This window comes from Ammospiza caudacuta, chromosome 9 (genome assembly GCF_027887145.1).
Source record: "Ammospiza caudacuta isolate bAmmCau1 chromosome 9, bAmmCau1.pri, whole genome shotgun sequence".
Taxonomy (NCBI): domain Eukaryota; kingdom Metazoa; phylum Chordata; class Aves; order Passeriformes; family Passerellidae; genus Ammospiza; species Ammospiza caudacuta.
In genome coordinates this window covers 18,265,944-18,280,472 of record NC_080601.1, presented here as the reverse complement: position 1 = coordinate 18,280,472, position 14,529 = coordinate 18,265,944, and the positions used below count along the sequence as shown (strand labels likewise).

The following is a 14,529-nucleotide window of genomic DNA, read 5'->3' as shown; positions in this document are numbered from 1 at the left end:
TCATTGGAACAGGCATTCTTTTGCAAGAGAAGGCTTTATGGGATTTGAACCATTACAACTTAATATCCCTCTGTCATATGCCAATAATTTCCCGCTTTTTTAAGGATCTTAAAGCACGAATGCAAGAAGCAATGACCCAGGAAGTTTCTGATGTTTTTAGTGACACCACAACTCCTATTAAATTGTTAGCTGTAGCAGCCACTGCTCCCTCTGATGCTCCCAACAGAGATGAGGCAAGTATACCCAGGTGGTCTTTTCTTTCCATATAAAGCTTCAGTTACTGTTTAATTTTACCTGAATTGGTAATTTGAAAAATAAATCAGTGCTCTGAAAAATGAATTCGTATTTTTTCTCAAGTTTGTGGTACATGCTTATTAATTCTGACAACATTGATTTCTGTGCAAACTTCTCCAGACTCCTGGAGACTGTGAATTGTATAACCCAGTAAACAGTGTTGTCCCTGACTTCATAAATGGCAAAAATGTCTCCCCATGTTGCTGGTACCACATGGCAAAATTTTTGTGCAAAAATCCCTAACACACTAGTTGGTGGATTTTTATATCCCAGCATTACATAAGCTGATTACAATAGTCAAATTCATGCCAGAATTAATCAACAGACTAAACCTGTTCTCTTGCTGCATATTGTTTCCTGTACTTGAAAGCCACTGGCTGCACATGAAGTACCTAAAATGCAGTGGCTGGCAGTTGTTTGGCTGTTCTGGCATCTGCCTACATGATCAAAATAATTCCCAAGGCTTTGGAGAATTCAGCTTTATGGCAGGATAGCTTTTTGTCCAAGTACTCTGTTTCTGGAACATCTAAGCACTGTAAAAGAAGGCAATTCACACTTTTTCCAGTGTGAATTTTTAGTGTAAACCCCCTTATTTATCTTTCAAATATAGTTACTTTTGTATTAGGGTTTGAAGATGAATCTCTGAGCTAAAATAGTTTTAATAGAGTATTTATTGCAACAGTAGTCACCAGGAATTACTGAACTTCATATCTTGAATCTATAAAGTGCATAGCCATCTCCTTAGTTGTCCCATTGAGTTAGTAAAGAAGAAAGTCTGGTAATGTAAAGATGAAAAAAACCAAATGCTTTCAAAGCTTTTGTGTCCTTTTGCATCCTCTCAGGATGAGTTAAGTGGGGATGTTACAAAGGTGTTTCTGACACTTTGAAGAAATTGTGTATTCTGCTAAGGAGGTTAGGGCTTTTTTAAATGCTTTTTTGTCTTCTGACAACTAGGTGTTTGATGAAAGAGCAGCAAACTTTGAAAACCATGCTGCTAGACTGGGAGCTACAGCAGAAAAAGCAGCTGCAGTTGGAACTGCCAATAAAAGTACTGTGGAGGGCATTCAGGCAACAGTGAAATCAGCAAGGGAACTCACCCCACAGGTGGGTCTGAAGGGTTGTTAAAAGGACTGGGGATGACTTCTGGGGAATTTTCCTGATGCTTCTGTTCTCAAAGAAAGAGATTGTTGTTGATTGATGCTTGTTAATACCAACAAAGAACATAGTGCTGACACTCTTAAAAGGGGAATGGCAAATATTTCTATACATGATCCTAAAAGTAGAACAAAAGATCAAATGACGCATTTTATTTTTCAACACTTGGACAGAAATGTCTGTAACTTAGACGTGAAACAAAATTATTTTGAGGCTTAGTAAAATATGTAAGGGGAAAAAATGCTCCTTTTTTATTCCAAACTAAACTTTTATCTAAATGTTGGTAGCCTAATAAGTATTGTACTTTCGTGTTTTCAAGAGTTGTTTATACAAAATTAGTGCATAATTGAAGTTCCAGAAAAAAGTATTTATGCCAGCTAATTTCAGAAGTAGGGTAGATCTTCACGGAGCTAGATACTGCCCTAGAATGAACGAACTAGGTTTTCAAATGTGGAGCTGCACATCAAGTACTGAAAAAACAAAAGCATCTTCAAGAATGTGCGTAATGTTGATGTGTACTGATAATTAAAAATGTCTTCTGTTGGCAGGTAGTATCAGCAGCTCGTATCCTCTTGAGAAATCCTGGAAATCAAGCTGCTTATGAACATTTTGAGACCATGAAAAACCAGTGGATTGATAACGTAGAGAAAATGACAGGTAAAGTAAGAATTTTTGTTGAAGATCCTACCTGTGGCTAACTAGCTTGTATAGATTTTTCTCCATGCTGTTTGAATTGATGAAACATGCAAAGAATAATGATTGATTAAAAATAAATTAGGAGAAGTGGGAATGTGCTCTCTCACCCCAGGAATATGTATATGTTACAGAATATACAGAATAGCTGGCTTCTTATCTATTAATACTGAGCTGTAGAGGAGCAAATCCTGCTTTAGTTCTTTTTTGGGAAAATTGGAATACCATCATTTTTTTTATTGCAGTTGCTATTCTAGCAGTATATCACTGTGACTACTTGAGGTTTTCTGTATCATCTTGGCATGTTGAAATAGGACAGATAATTAACTGAAGGAAAGAAAATATGTTCAAAATACTGAAACAGCTCAATGAATACAGAGAATAAGACAAAGCTACTGCTCCTGCTGAGGCACTGAAATGTTTCAGTCCTTCCCAAGTGCAGATCCTTTGCACTGACCTGCTGAACAGCTGACTGTACTATCTCCTCCTTCATCTCAGTAATTAAATTCCGGGTATTTTAAATCACCTCTATGTAAAAAGCAGAGGGATGTTTCCTTTGGAATTAATGGGAGAGTACAAAAAGTACTGAATATGCTTTAAAAAATTTGGTGTGAAGAAAGAATCTCTGCTGCATATTCTGTGTAAGCCAGTTCTTGACTAAAACAACATTCCATGGTAGAGGAATAAGAGCTTGGGATGTCATTAACAAGCTTACCATGGTAACTGTCACAGAGGTACAGAATCACGAGTTAACTGCAGTAGTACTTTGGTCTGATTTCCATGCCCTCTTCTACTCTTCCCCTGACCTCAGTTTTAAAATACTTTTCTGGTTTTGAACTGTCTCTGGAGTACCAAATATCCCTTTCCACAGATAAAACTAGAATATTAATGTATTGAACTTTTATTCTAGGGTTGGTGGATGAAGCCATTGATACTAAATCTCTGTTGGATGCATCAGAAGAGGCCATTAAGAAGGACCTGGACAAATGTAAAGTTGCAATGGCCAACATGCAGCCTCAGATGCTGGTAGCTGGTGCCACCAGCATTGCCAGGCGAGCAAATCGCATCCTGCTGGTGGCAAAGCGGGAGGTGGAAAACTCCGAAGACCCCAAATTCCGGGAGGCTGTTAAAGCAGCCTCTGATGAGCTGAGCAAAACTATATCACCCATGGTAATGGATGCTAAAGCTGTGGCAGGCAACATTTCTGATCCTGGTAAGGATTCAGTCAGCTAATTTAAAATGTGCTTTTTATTGACTGGAGATGATGTGAAGTAGTGCTCATTTTTTTTAATACAGCTGTGTATCTCCTTTTATGGAAATATGGTGCACACTTACATCTCAGAATGATGAAATCAAGCCCACACCATTAACTGCTGCATCCTGCTGTTCTAAAATGCAATCAAAGGCCTTTGGCATATTCAAGGGAAAAGGATTCAGCATTCTAATATGTTATACAATTTCACGTTCTTAATTAGAAGCATTTGTTACTAGTTTTAAGTAATACTACTTTATAGCAGAAAATGCTATGTAGTTTTTTTTGATTCTAAAAGTTGTTCAGGGAATTACTTTGGCTATTGATAGTAATTATTATTCAGCCAAGGCTTTACTGTATGCATATTGCATGTGACACTAACATTTCAAGCATGCAAGTCTAAGTCTGCTGTAAACAATTTGGTAGTTTCTAAATACAGATGCAAGTGTACTTGGCACAGTACATTGGAGAAGTAATTTTTGGGGGTAGTGTTCTAAGTATTACCAAGTTCTATTAAATTGGTATTAAACTGTTTTTGGACTTTTTGTTCAGGTTTGCAGAAGAGTTTCTTGGATTCTGGATACAAAATTCTGGGAGCTGTGGCCAAAGTCAGAGAAGCCTTCCAGCCTCAGGAACCAGATTTTCCTCCTCCTCCTCCTGACCTTGAGCACCTTCATGTAAGTGTAGTTAGTTGGTAATAAAAGACACAGTTGTCATTGACATGTGGATTACACTGAAATGACTTCAGTGTACTATTCTTCCTTAGAAATAAAAGGTATTGTCTGGCCAGCCATGCTACAAGTAGCCTCAAGTCTAAAAAATATCCATCCACCTTTCAAAAGGAAAGTTTAAAACATGGTATTTTCTTTAACAGGAGGCACTTGGAAAACTGGAAAAAGACCTGAGGTCATGTATTCGTGTCCTGCCATGACACCATTGTTTGCTCAGTCTTTGCTCTGTTGCATTGCTCTCAATAAGATTTTTGCCTCCCTCAGCTGACTGATGAGCTCGCTCCTCCGAAACCACCACTGCCAGAGGGGGAGGTTCCCCCACCCAGACCACCACCACCTGAAGAAAAGGATGAAGAGTTCCCAGAGCAAAAGGCAGGAGAAGCAATCAATCAGCCCATGATGATGGCTGCAAGGCAGTTGCATGATGAAGCCCGGAAATGGTCTAGCAAGGTAGGAAATTGTTGTAAGTGTTTTGTGCTTAAAGAATTCTCTTTTTGTTTCCAGGATCAGTGTGTCTTGTCTTAAGACAGTGTCTTTCACAGACTAAATAGTAAAAGCACTGGTGTAGGAAGAATTAGAAACCCTTTCAAGATCTGAACGAACTAGGGTCAACAATACTTAGGATTGCTAGACTGCTTTATTAACATAGCCCTGGGAACACAAATATGCTCTTGTGTGCCAAGCTGTTTGTGATCCTTGGTGCTGGTATTGCCTAGAGAGTCACTAATACTCATGCTTGTGCAGGCTGACAAGCTGATTGCTGTATTTAATTGACTTTGAAAAGTCTGTGTGGAAAAGTCCATATGGATGTTGCAGATGCCAGCTGCAGAAATAGTGAACTGGTTTGTCTTAATTCTGGAGGAAGCTGCAAGGTACTCTGCTGTTAATCAGATGCATTTATGATGGGGAAAATGACCACATATTGGTAGCCTGGTCTTGTTCTTTTTTTGGAGTGAGTCACATTTCCTGTTAAGGCTGAAATCCTGAATTTCCATTTCAGTCCTATGAAGAAGTGTGAATTTGCTGGTCTCATAAATGCTAATATCACTTTCTTTTGCTTTTCTTTTCTCCCTCCTTCCCCCAAGAGCTACATTTTTTCTCTGGCAGAAGCTGAGTGTGAGAAAGAACTTCAGAGGGTTAGGCTTCTGCAAGTGTAAATTTAAGGGACAGAATTTGGCTTTTTTAATCTCTCCCTTTTTCTGCACTAAATTAGATGGTGAGTAAGGACATAAATTTGAGTAGCTTACAGAATCAACTTCAGTGCTTTGGACACCTGTTTTGGAAGCACAGATAAAATACAGAAGAAGTTTCTGCAAATCTCTTTGGGTGTCTCCTATGCAAAATCCAAAGCTCTGTTTTCCCTATACTTCTGGATATACCAAGCACTTTTTTATATTACAAAAGAGACAGTATTGGAATGTATTAGTGATTTCAGAAGGTAGTTTTGAGGCTAAAAGCTTTAATTTCAGTTTCCTATAAGTGTTTTGATGTTGGAATCTCAGAACTGATCCCTTTTGCAATCCCTGAACTTAACAATACAGAGTAGGTAACAAAATGCTTTTACCAAATATATACTATATGCATTCTGCATTAAGTATTGCAGAGCCAAGCAGCAGACCTTAAAACTCCTTGCTGATTATGAAAGATTTCCAAGCTCAGTGACTTTAGATTATAAAACACTGTATTCATTGCTGTTTCTTTCATTTGAGACTAACAAACCAGTGAGTCAGCCTGCCAATTGTCTTTCTAATTCTTTTTAAGCAGTATCATTTTAGCAATAGGAGCTCAGTTATTCTCACAGTCTGTTTTGGGGAAAGAAGTTTTAAAAACACTTTTGTAGTCTCTGAACTTGCCTGATTGGTTGGAAGAGGGATTGATGGGCAGTGCTACTGAGGAATATGGGCTACCCTGGGAAAACAGAACTGTAAGGTCTTGCTTATATGAAGTCCCAACAGACTGTGTGTCAACTGTCTTTTGCCTTTTTGCTGATCACAGTCTACTGGACTTTACCTGTAGTAAAGTGGGAGGGGTGAGTGAGCAAGTACTTAGTCTATAAAAAAATATTGATAACATTGTTCAATATTCTAAGAATGAAAATCTGGGGTTTTTTCCTTCTTTACAAAAGCTGCTCTTCACTGAGTGGATTCTGAGTTTTTGTGTACTCCATTTTTCTCATGGAACAGCTGAACAATGTCTACTGCTTTAATTTCCCTGGCTCCCCCCTCATTTGGATAAATCAGAAAATGAGGGATATTTGAAAACTTTTCATTAGATTAAGACTTATACAAAAGCTGCCTTTGAAGACAAGTTGATTTGGCCTTACAAATCAACAAATCACAATCCAAAATTCCTGTATGTTGTTGTTGCCAAAGATTTTTTTTTTCCTATATAAGATTGTATCTTAAGCAAAACACAGTTGCAAATGCACAGTTTTTGGTAAGGGTACCTTTACTTTTATCACACTTGACTTTAGTTGAAGAAATACTGTTAGTAAACTTGTAGACTATTTTTGTATTGATATTGCAGTCTTATTAATGCCTATATTGTTATAACTCTCACCTCTTCCTTGAGAACATCTCTAATGTAATTTGCTTGAACCTCCTTTTTTTCTTTTTGAAGGTAATGGATACAACATACCGTGGCAAAATAGTATCATATGCTTCATAATCCTCTTTTTTAATTAATTCCATTTCAGTCTTCTTTAAGAACTGTCATATTCACAGTATTCATGGCATTCAACATCACCTCTTCTATTTCAAACCCTGTGTTGCTCTTTTACATGTTCTATGTGGTACCTCAGTACTTGCTTCTACAGTGTCTGCCATCCCATCTTTTTCTTTTACTCTACAGCAAGCAGTGTCAGTGGCTTTTCTGCTGCTATCTGCTCTTATCACACATATGAATGGGCTTCCATACAAAGCTTTGTATCTGCACAAATACCACAGTCATCTGCTGCTGTGCCTGCTCCTGTGCAGTCAGAACAGCTTCCATTGAGACAGAAAGCCATTCATTTCATTGTTGACCTGCCAGTAAAATGTTCTGTGGGTCAGCCTCTGTCTACAGAAGCTGAATGCTCAGATGGAAAATGTTGCTGCATATCTGAATTGTAACTTTTTAATATTTTGGTAACTTTGGTTCACAGGTGAACTGTTTGTTTCCTTCTGCTAATTTCATATTCCTTCCCCTCCTCCCCTTGACCTGATCCTAGAGCTGCCTTGTCAGATCCTGAGAGGCCAAGAGGATGTTTTGGTCACTAAAACTGCTCAGTTTGTGCTCTTCTACCAAATTCTGCTTCTTGTACTAACTGTCCCCTGTTTCTCCACCCTTGCTGCCACCTGCAAAGCCTGATGTGACTGTGATTAATGAAGCGGCTGAGGCTGGTGTAGATGTAGATGAGGAGGATGATGCAGATGTTGAATTCACTCTCCCCTATGACATTGAAGATGATTACGAGCCTGAGCTGCTGTTAATGCCAACCAATCAGCCCGTTAACCAGCCCATTCTGGCTGCTGCTCAGTCTCTACACCGGGAAGCAACCAAGTGGTCTAGTAAGGTACTCCTGAGTCCCGGGACTGATCCGCGTGCATCCGGCCACTTGGAACGTGACACATTTGCATCACTCCTGATCCCTGCTGGGCCCCGCCATCCTGAATGAATAAGTGTGTCTGCACTTCATTTTAAGGACTGAGAGTGGCTTCACAAGTGTGCTAGATCTGTTTGTCAGTACCGGATTGAAGCTTGATTGGGGTCACTTATTAATATTCAAAGACTTCCTCTCCCTTTGCATCTGCCTGGTCTTCTTTGTTATGGCAGTTTTCAAATTGTAATAGGGATTGTCTTCCTCCCCTTTGGTTCCTTTTTCCATTCACGTGGGCTACCTGGGAAGCCGTGGTTAATGGTTTCCTAATGACTTCCGGATGCAGCAGAGTTACAGAATTCAAGAAGTCATTTAAGGTGTCTGTTGTGCTTGGCCTCAATTGATGCCGCCAATTAACATCCCTTCCAACAAGGAATGGCTTTGTATGGCAGTGTTTGTGGAAGAGACTGCCTGACTGCTGGCTTGCTCTGGGCTGTATTGCAAATGCTGGTCTTGAGAGAATTCTTTTCTGAAGAAGCTGCACTGAATGCTGTTAGCTGTTGAATTGAGATCCTGTCTATATGAAACCAGTGGAAATCTAACGAGGTTCAGACATTCACAAGTAGTCTGTCTTCTGTCTAAGCACAAATGTTTGCAAGACTGGGCACTTTTCATAGCATGCTGCAAAAAATAAGGTTGGTGTCCCATAACAAACAAAAGTTAGGGGAGTGTGCATATGTATGTGTGTGTGTATACTTACATAGATAGTTATACTAAACCATTTTAATAAAAAGGGCTTTAAAAATGTTCTTGTCCTTTTCAGATTCTGGTGCTTGGATAACTTGTTAGACTGATCGTTCTACGTGAAAACATGGAAAAACTTTGTGTTATGTCATTTATATCCTAACTGGTTATAGTAGCAAACTGTTTAGCTAATAGGCCACGGTAACGAATAGTTCAGCTCTTTGGGTCACTGTATCTGTAAAATGCCTGGGATCTCATCTTGAACTTGCTCGTAGTGAGTCACAGAAGTGTGTGCACAGGGTACAGGATACCTTGGCTTAGCTGGGTTCTCACTGTGTACTCCTTGCTCTGAACTTCATGGGTCATTAGCTGTGGGATTATTCCAGGGGAAGGGTGTACTAATACTTAAACTCACTCTGCTGCTATTTCATCCACACAGTAGGAATGCTTCAAAGCACCAAATAGTTCTCTTGTGACTAACAACTTTCTATGAAAGGGAATAAGATAAATTAACTAAACGTACTGACAGACTACTAACAATCAATCAGTTAGGTCTGCTTTCTCTTGCACTAGGTTTCTCTTTGGAACAGTGTATAAGAAATGGGATTGCCTTGTTCACAATTAATTCACATATCAAATATTTCTCAGATGTATTGCTGTGACTGTAAATTTTGATGCACAAGAAATCTTGATTTTAATATAAGAAATATCACTGGATTATCTTTTGATAATCCAGGTTCTTCTCTCCTGGAGGCTTTATTTTAAAGAGAGAGATTGTATCAAAAAAGATTTATTTTCAAGGAATAATTTTTAAAAAAGTAAAAGTAGCATCTCACTTCCACATTACCGGTGACAAAAGCTATATGTGTTGGATTCTCTTCCATTTATCCTTTGGCATTATTAGCAGCATGGCTGGTGCTTTACCAACTTCCGTTTCAGATGCCACTGAAAATCCCATGCTCAACTGCTATGACAACAACTGGTTTAACAGGTTGTTTAGCACTTTTTTTTTAACTTTAAAAGAAGTCTTTTTTGGGGGAAAATCTGGAATTTTAAATGCTAATAACATGCTTTATTCTAAAATCTAGTCATCAGAGCCGTAACTCATTTTGTGGACAAACTAACACTTTACAACTTCTTTTTCAGTTTTGAAGTGAGCTTTCTTCTCTAAGCGTTAAAAAAAAAAGTCAGAAATGAGTAGTTAGTAGAGATCTTCCATGTTCCTTGAAGAAACCCCTTCTGTGTTCACAAATGGTTCTTCCATCCTTAACTTCTTTGAGTGTTTCTGCTGAGCAGTGACGTGCTGGCAGGAGCAGTGACCGTGTCATTCCATGCAGGGCAACGACATCATCGCGGCGGCGAAGCGCATGGCGCTGCTCATGGCCGAGATGTCGCGCCTGGTCCGCGGCGGCAGCGGCAACAAGCGCGCCCTGATCCAGTGCGCCAAGGACATCGCCAAGGCCTCCGACGAGGTCACCCGGCTCGCCAAGGAGGTGGCCAAGCAGTGCACGGACAAGCGCATCAGAACCAACCTCCTGCAGGTAACCTGGGAGCTGCTCAATGCTGCTTCTGCTCTGCCTCTCTCACTGGGGGTGAGCACAGGAATCATGCCAGGAAATCGTGGCTGTCTTCCCTTGGCTTGTAAAGTTTTGTCAAAGTCTATGTTTTCAGATCCCATGGAAATATCTACCTACCTATCTACCTATCTATATCTATTTATGTGAACATGTATTCTGTAATGTTAGAATCTGATGTCAAAAGAACTTCTGAAAAAATACTGTGCTACAAATACTGGTCTGTCCTAAGTTGGCATTGTTTTGTATTTCACTTACTCATTCCTTTGTATCAAATAATAGTACTAGAAATGCAACAACTTTTCTTCAGTCTCAGGCAAATATATATATATATATATATACACACATACATATAATGCTATATATATATATATATACATATAATGCTATTCCTAACCAAGCAGACATTTCAAAGGAAAGGAGGAACAGAAGTATGTTGTCTCCATCCCAAATACTCCCAAAGCAAGTAAAATAAGATTCAGATATCCTACCAATATTTATCAGATAGTCTTGAAGGTGGAGGATCACCTCTGTGCTCATTCATATTCTAATAGTAAAAGAAAATAAAACATTTTATGTGAAGAAAATGGATGCATGATGTATTGGTACCATTTACAATATGGAGTGGTTTTTATCCCTTTTACTTAGGTCTGTGAGCGAATCCCAACCATCAGTACGCAGCTGAAAATTCTCTCCACTGTCAAAGCTACCATGCTGGGCAGAACTAATATCAGTGATGAAGAGTCGGAACAGGTAAGAGGTGTAAAGACTGATGGTAGCATGGAATTGTTGATTGTTTATGGGCTCAAATATACAAATATACAACCTGTTCTTTCAGATGTGTTCTGGGAACTTGATGTTGAAGCTCACCTCAGCTGTTTAGGGAGGATAACTTTAGTACAGCACCTTGGTTTCTGGCTCAAATGCTACAGTTTAATAGAGGAACAAGCCCGAAAGCTACTTGGGTTCCGATTTTGTGACAAACAACTTGTTAACCTCCTGCTTTGCCCAGTAAAAAGCAGAGGGAAGGACTCACTACCGCAGACTGGACCTGGGAGGGGCTGGGGCGCCCTCGGGTGGATTTCAGGGGAAACGTTTATTTTCCAACATCATCTCGAGTCCCCCTTCATTTGGAAGCTCAATTACCTTCCAAATGAATCTTTTCAGGAGAAATCTCACAGCTTTGGCTTCAAGGGAGGTTATTCTACTTAGCAACATAAAGGTTGTATTCAGATTTTGCGCAAATACACAGTGAGGAAAGGGAAAGTTTTGTTTGGAGTCAGGATAATGCTCGTTCCTGGAGACAGTTACTTCCCTTGTATTTTCATAGTTTCAGGCAGCAGACTTAATATATTTGTACTGAGAGTTCAAAGAGATTGTGCACAAAGAAATTACATGCTACTGTCCTAATCATGGTATTTACTGATATATTGGAAATTCTTTTTCTTGACAGGCAACTGAGATGTTGGTTCATAATGCCCAGAATCTCATGCAGTCTGTGAAGGAAACTGTGAGAGAAGCTGAAGCAGCATCCATTAAGATAAGAACAGATGCTGGATTCACTCTTCGCTGGGTCAGAAAGACCCCATGGTATCAGTAAATACCTGCCACATTAGTATTGTTTTCTGTAACATAAAATGCCTTTTTTTGGAAGCAGAAGAGATATATTAACAGCAGAAGGTGCTGTATACATGAGCTTAAGATGAGCTTATGCTAATGCCCCATTCTAAGGGTATGAATTATAAGATAATGCATTTCAAGTGTCTTTGAAACACATTTGATATCCAACACCTCTAATTTGCTGCCAACAGTAGACAGTTCTTATATTTAATTTTTTTCCTTTTTGTTTTTTTTTTCCTTTTCAAGATTCTTAGTGAATTCTGTACTCCCAGAAGCACATTTCATTTATGCACTGTATGTTCCAGTAATTTCCATGTGATGATATAAAACATGGACCTCACTATAAGCTTGTCTTGAGAGTTTAGGACACTTGGTGACTTAGCAGTTTTTTAGGGACAATCATTGACACACAAACGTTCAAATTCTCAATGAGACTTTATCTGGCTATTCTAAAACCATGCAGAAATGATGGAAGGTGTGGGGTTTTTGATTAAAAGAGGGAAGGTGGGGCAGCAGAACAGTTGTAAGCTGAGGATTAAAGCTCCATGTCTGAAATGCTTTTTGTTTTTGATTCTTGCCTGGCAACAGTACTTTACCAGAAACTGGAGCTCTCTCTGTTCCCCTCCTGTCACCCTGTAGGTAGGCATTCCAGAACTCTCGTACTGTACTGAAAGGTTTTGCAGATTGTTAGTGGCACACTGTTGACAGCTTGAGCCTTAAGGCTGGAGACCTTAAATCATGGAACTCTTTCCTTGCTCAGTTCAGCAATGAGCTGAAAAATCCTGGTTCTGTTAACTTAGCTGCATGTCCAGGACCAGAAAATGCCACATGCTGGCTCTTTCTTTTGAAAACCAAATGAGCACATGCATTTATTCTGATTTCCCTCATCCCTCCATCTAATGTTATTCCAGCTGCTCAAGGTGAAAATTAAAAGATAAAGATATTCAGTTTAAAACCACCTTTAGGCTCATTGCTCTTCTTTCTAACAATGCATAAGCTTCTTGAAACCTGAGCTCTGCAGGGGCATGAAACCCTCTTTAGGTAAGCTGGTGCCTACCAGCAAATGGTGGTTCCTAATGCTGCACATACCTCATTATTTTTACTGCTTCCGGAGTTTGGAGTCTCAAAATCTTTTTTCAAGTGAATTGAACAAAGTGTTACTATACTTAAAAAAAAAATCCCAAACGAAATGACAACACCAAACCCCACCCCCCCAAACCCCCTCTCCTTACTAAAATAGACTTATGATGTTTTATCCTTCCATAATTGAATATGCCTTCATATATATATATATATATACATATATTTATACCCGTTCATTTAATGGAAAGGAACACTTATTTGAGAATGAGTTTCTATATTTGCAAGTACTTGCAGACTTTTGCCCAAATCAGCACTGACCTCATAATACCCTCATAATTTGCTGAGAATTGTTGCACGATCAAACCACCTTGAACAGAAGTGTCCTTGGGGAAAAACTTTTCAGTCTTAACAGCTCAAAGGGAGAGACACAGCACACTCCGCTGTCCTCTACCTGCCTGCCACAGTTATTCTGTGCTTGGACCTTCTCCCCTCCACCCCCTTCATTGCACTGTTATCTAAAAAGGGAAGTTAAACTGTTGATAATACAACTGTCTCAAACTGACCTCAGCAAGAGAAGGCTTGTTCTTCTTGAATTTGCTCCTTGTGTCTGGGTATCATGAAATATTTGGTACTTAGGATCTTTCCTTAGTACTCTCTTCTTGCAGTTACCTGCAACAGGAAGAGGAAGGAAGGGGTGCCAGAGCCTTAACCTTGGATGCATTTGGTTGGTTTATATCAGATCTTTAGCCTAATTTTAATGTAGTAATTTCTGTTTAATAGTACATAACACTGAATACGTAGGGATTATTTTAAAGGGATTTTCTAAATAGTCTTCCTGTATTGCTTTCCAATGCTCCTCACATCCCCTCATCCTGCTCCTGTCATCCAGGCTTCTCTGTGAGATATTTTTTTAATTATTATTATTTTAGCATCACTGTTTAGTTGCTTGAATGATATTAATGCAATATTACTAATGCCTTTAATACATAATTGTTTATGCCAAAGATCACTTTTTGTTTCTTGAGGAATGTTTGCAGGAGAATTATGAATCATGGTTGCCTTTGATATTCTTCCAGAATGTTTGCTCTAAGTTCTCGAACTATTTATAGAAGCCGAGATACTTGACCACCTTATGCAATTTCTGCATTTTTGAACACTATTGGTCTTCAGACCTGATGTGCAGCAAAAATTTGAACAAGACCATGAATGTCACTTAGAAATGTTTTACCACTATAAAACTTTGTTTATAAACCAAAATGTATTGTATAGTCTAATGTTTTCAACCTTTCTTTGGTTCTGTTAAAACAATAAAAATGCATTTGTACAAAAATCAGCTTCTGAGTGTTCATGATAACAGCAGTGGATAACAGCAGTACCAAGAAGAGCAGCAAAAAGCTAAAGCAAAAGAACAATTGTTTCTACATGTTCTGAACAGAAAGAAAGTGCAGTTTCTCAAACAGGAGAAGATTAAACAAAGGTTTTTGTCTCTTGTGCCTGTCAAACTAGTAATTAAAGAATTTACTGGAAGCTGTGTTCAGTGGGAGAGAACAGGAGATTTTCCTGAGACCTGACAGTGATCTGCTGTGTTGTGAAAACTTCAAATGGGGTTGGCCTGGACGTGTCAAGGGAAGAACTGCTACTCTGACCAGCATCTTGTTAATGTGAGTTTTACTTGCTAAAGTGAATGCAGGGGTGATGAGTATGGCACCACTGTTGTATTTCCTTCACTCCATCACTGTAAGAACATCTTATAAACACTTTTTCTTACTAAAAATTTCTACCAGCACACAGTGTTCTGACTTGTTG

The 14,529-nt window shown here is 39.0% G+C and overlaps 1 protein-coding gene across 1 annotated transcript in view; it reads left to right on the top strand.

Moving 5' to 3' along the window:
* VCL (vinculin) overlaps nt 1-14,238 on the top strand; it is a 53,277-nt gene extending 39,039 nt beyond the window's left edge. Inside the window, exons 13-21 of the mRNA XM_058810796.1 lie at nt 105-233; nt 1,249-1,398; nt 1,998-2,106; nt 3,053-3,355; nt 3,947-4,071; nt 4,390-4,575; nt 9,784-9,987; nt 10,669-10,773; nt 11,474-14,238. Of these exons, the coding sequence (XP_058666779.1) occupies nt 105-233; nt 1,249-1,398; nt 1,998-2,106; nt 3,053-3,355; nt 3,947-4,071; nt 4,390-4,575; nt 9,784-9,987; nt 10,669-10,773; nt 11,474-11,620 (1,458 nt within the window). The 3' untranslated portion in view covers nt 11,621-14,238. The remainder of the gene's footprint in view (nt 1-104; nt 234-1,248; nt 1,399-1,997; nt 2,107-3,052; nt 3,356-3,946; nt 4,072-4,389; nt 4,576-9,783; nt 9,988-10,668; nt 10,774-11,473) is intronic.
* Nucleotides 14,239-14,529: the final 291 nt, after the last annotated feature.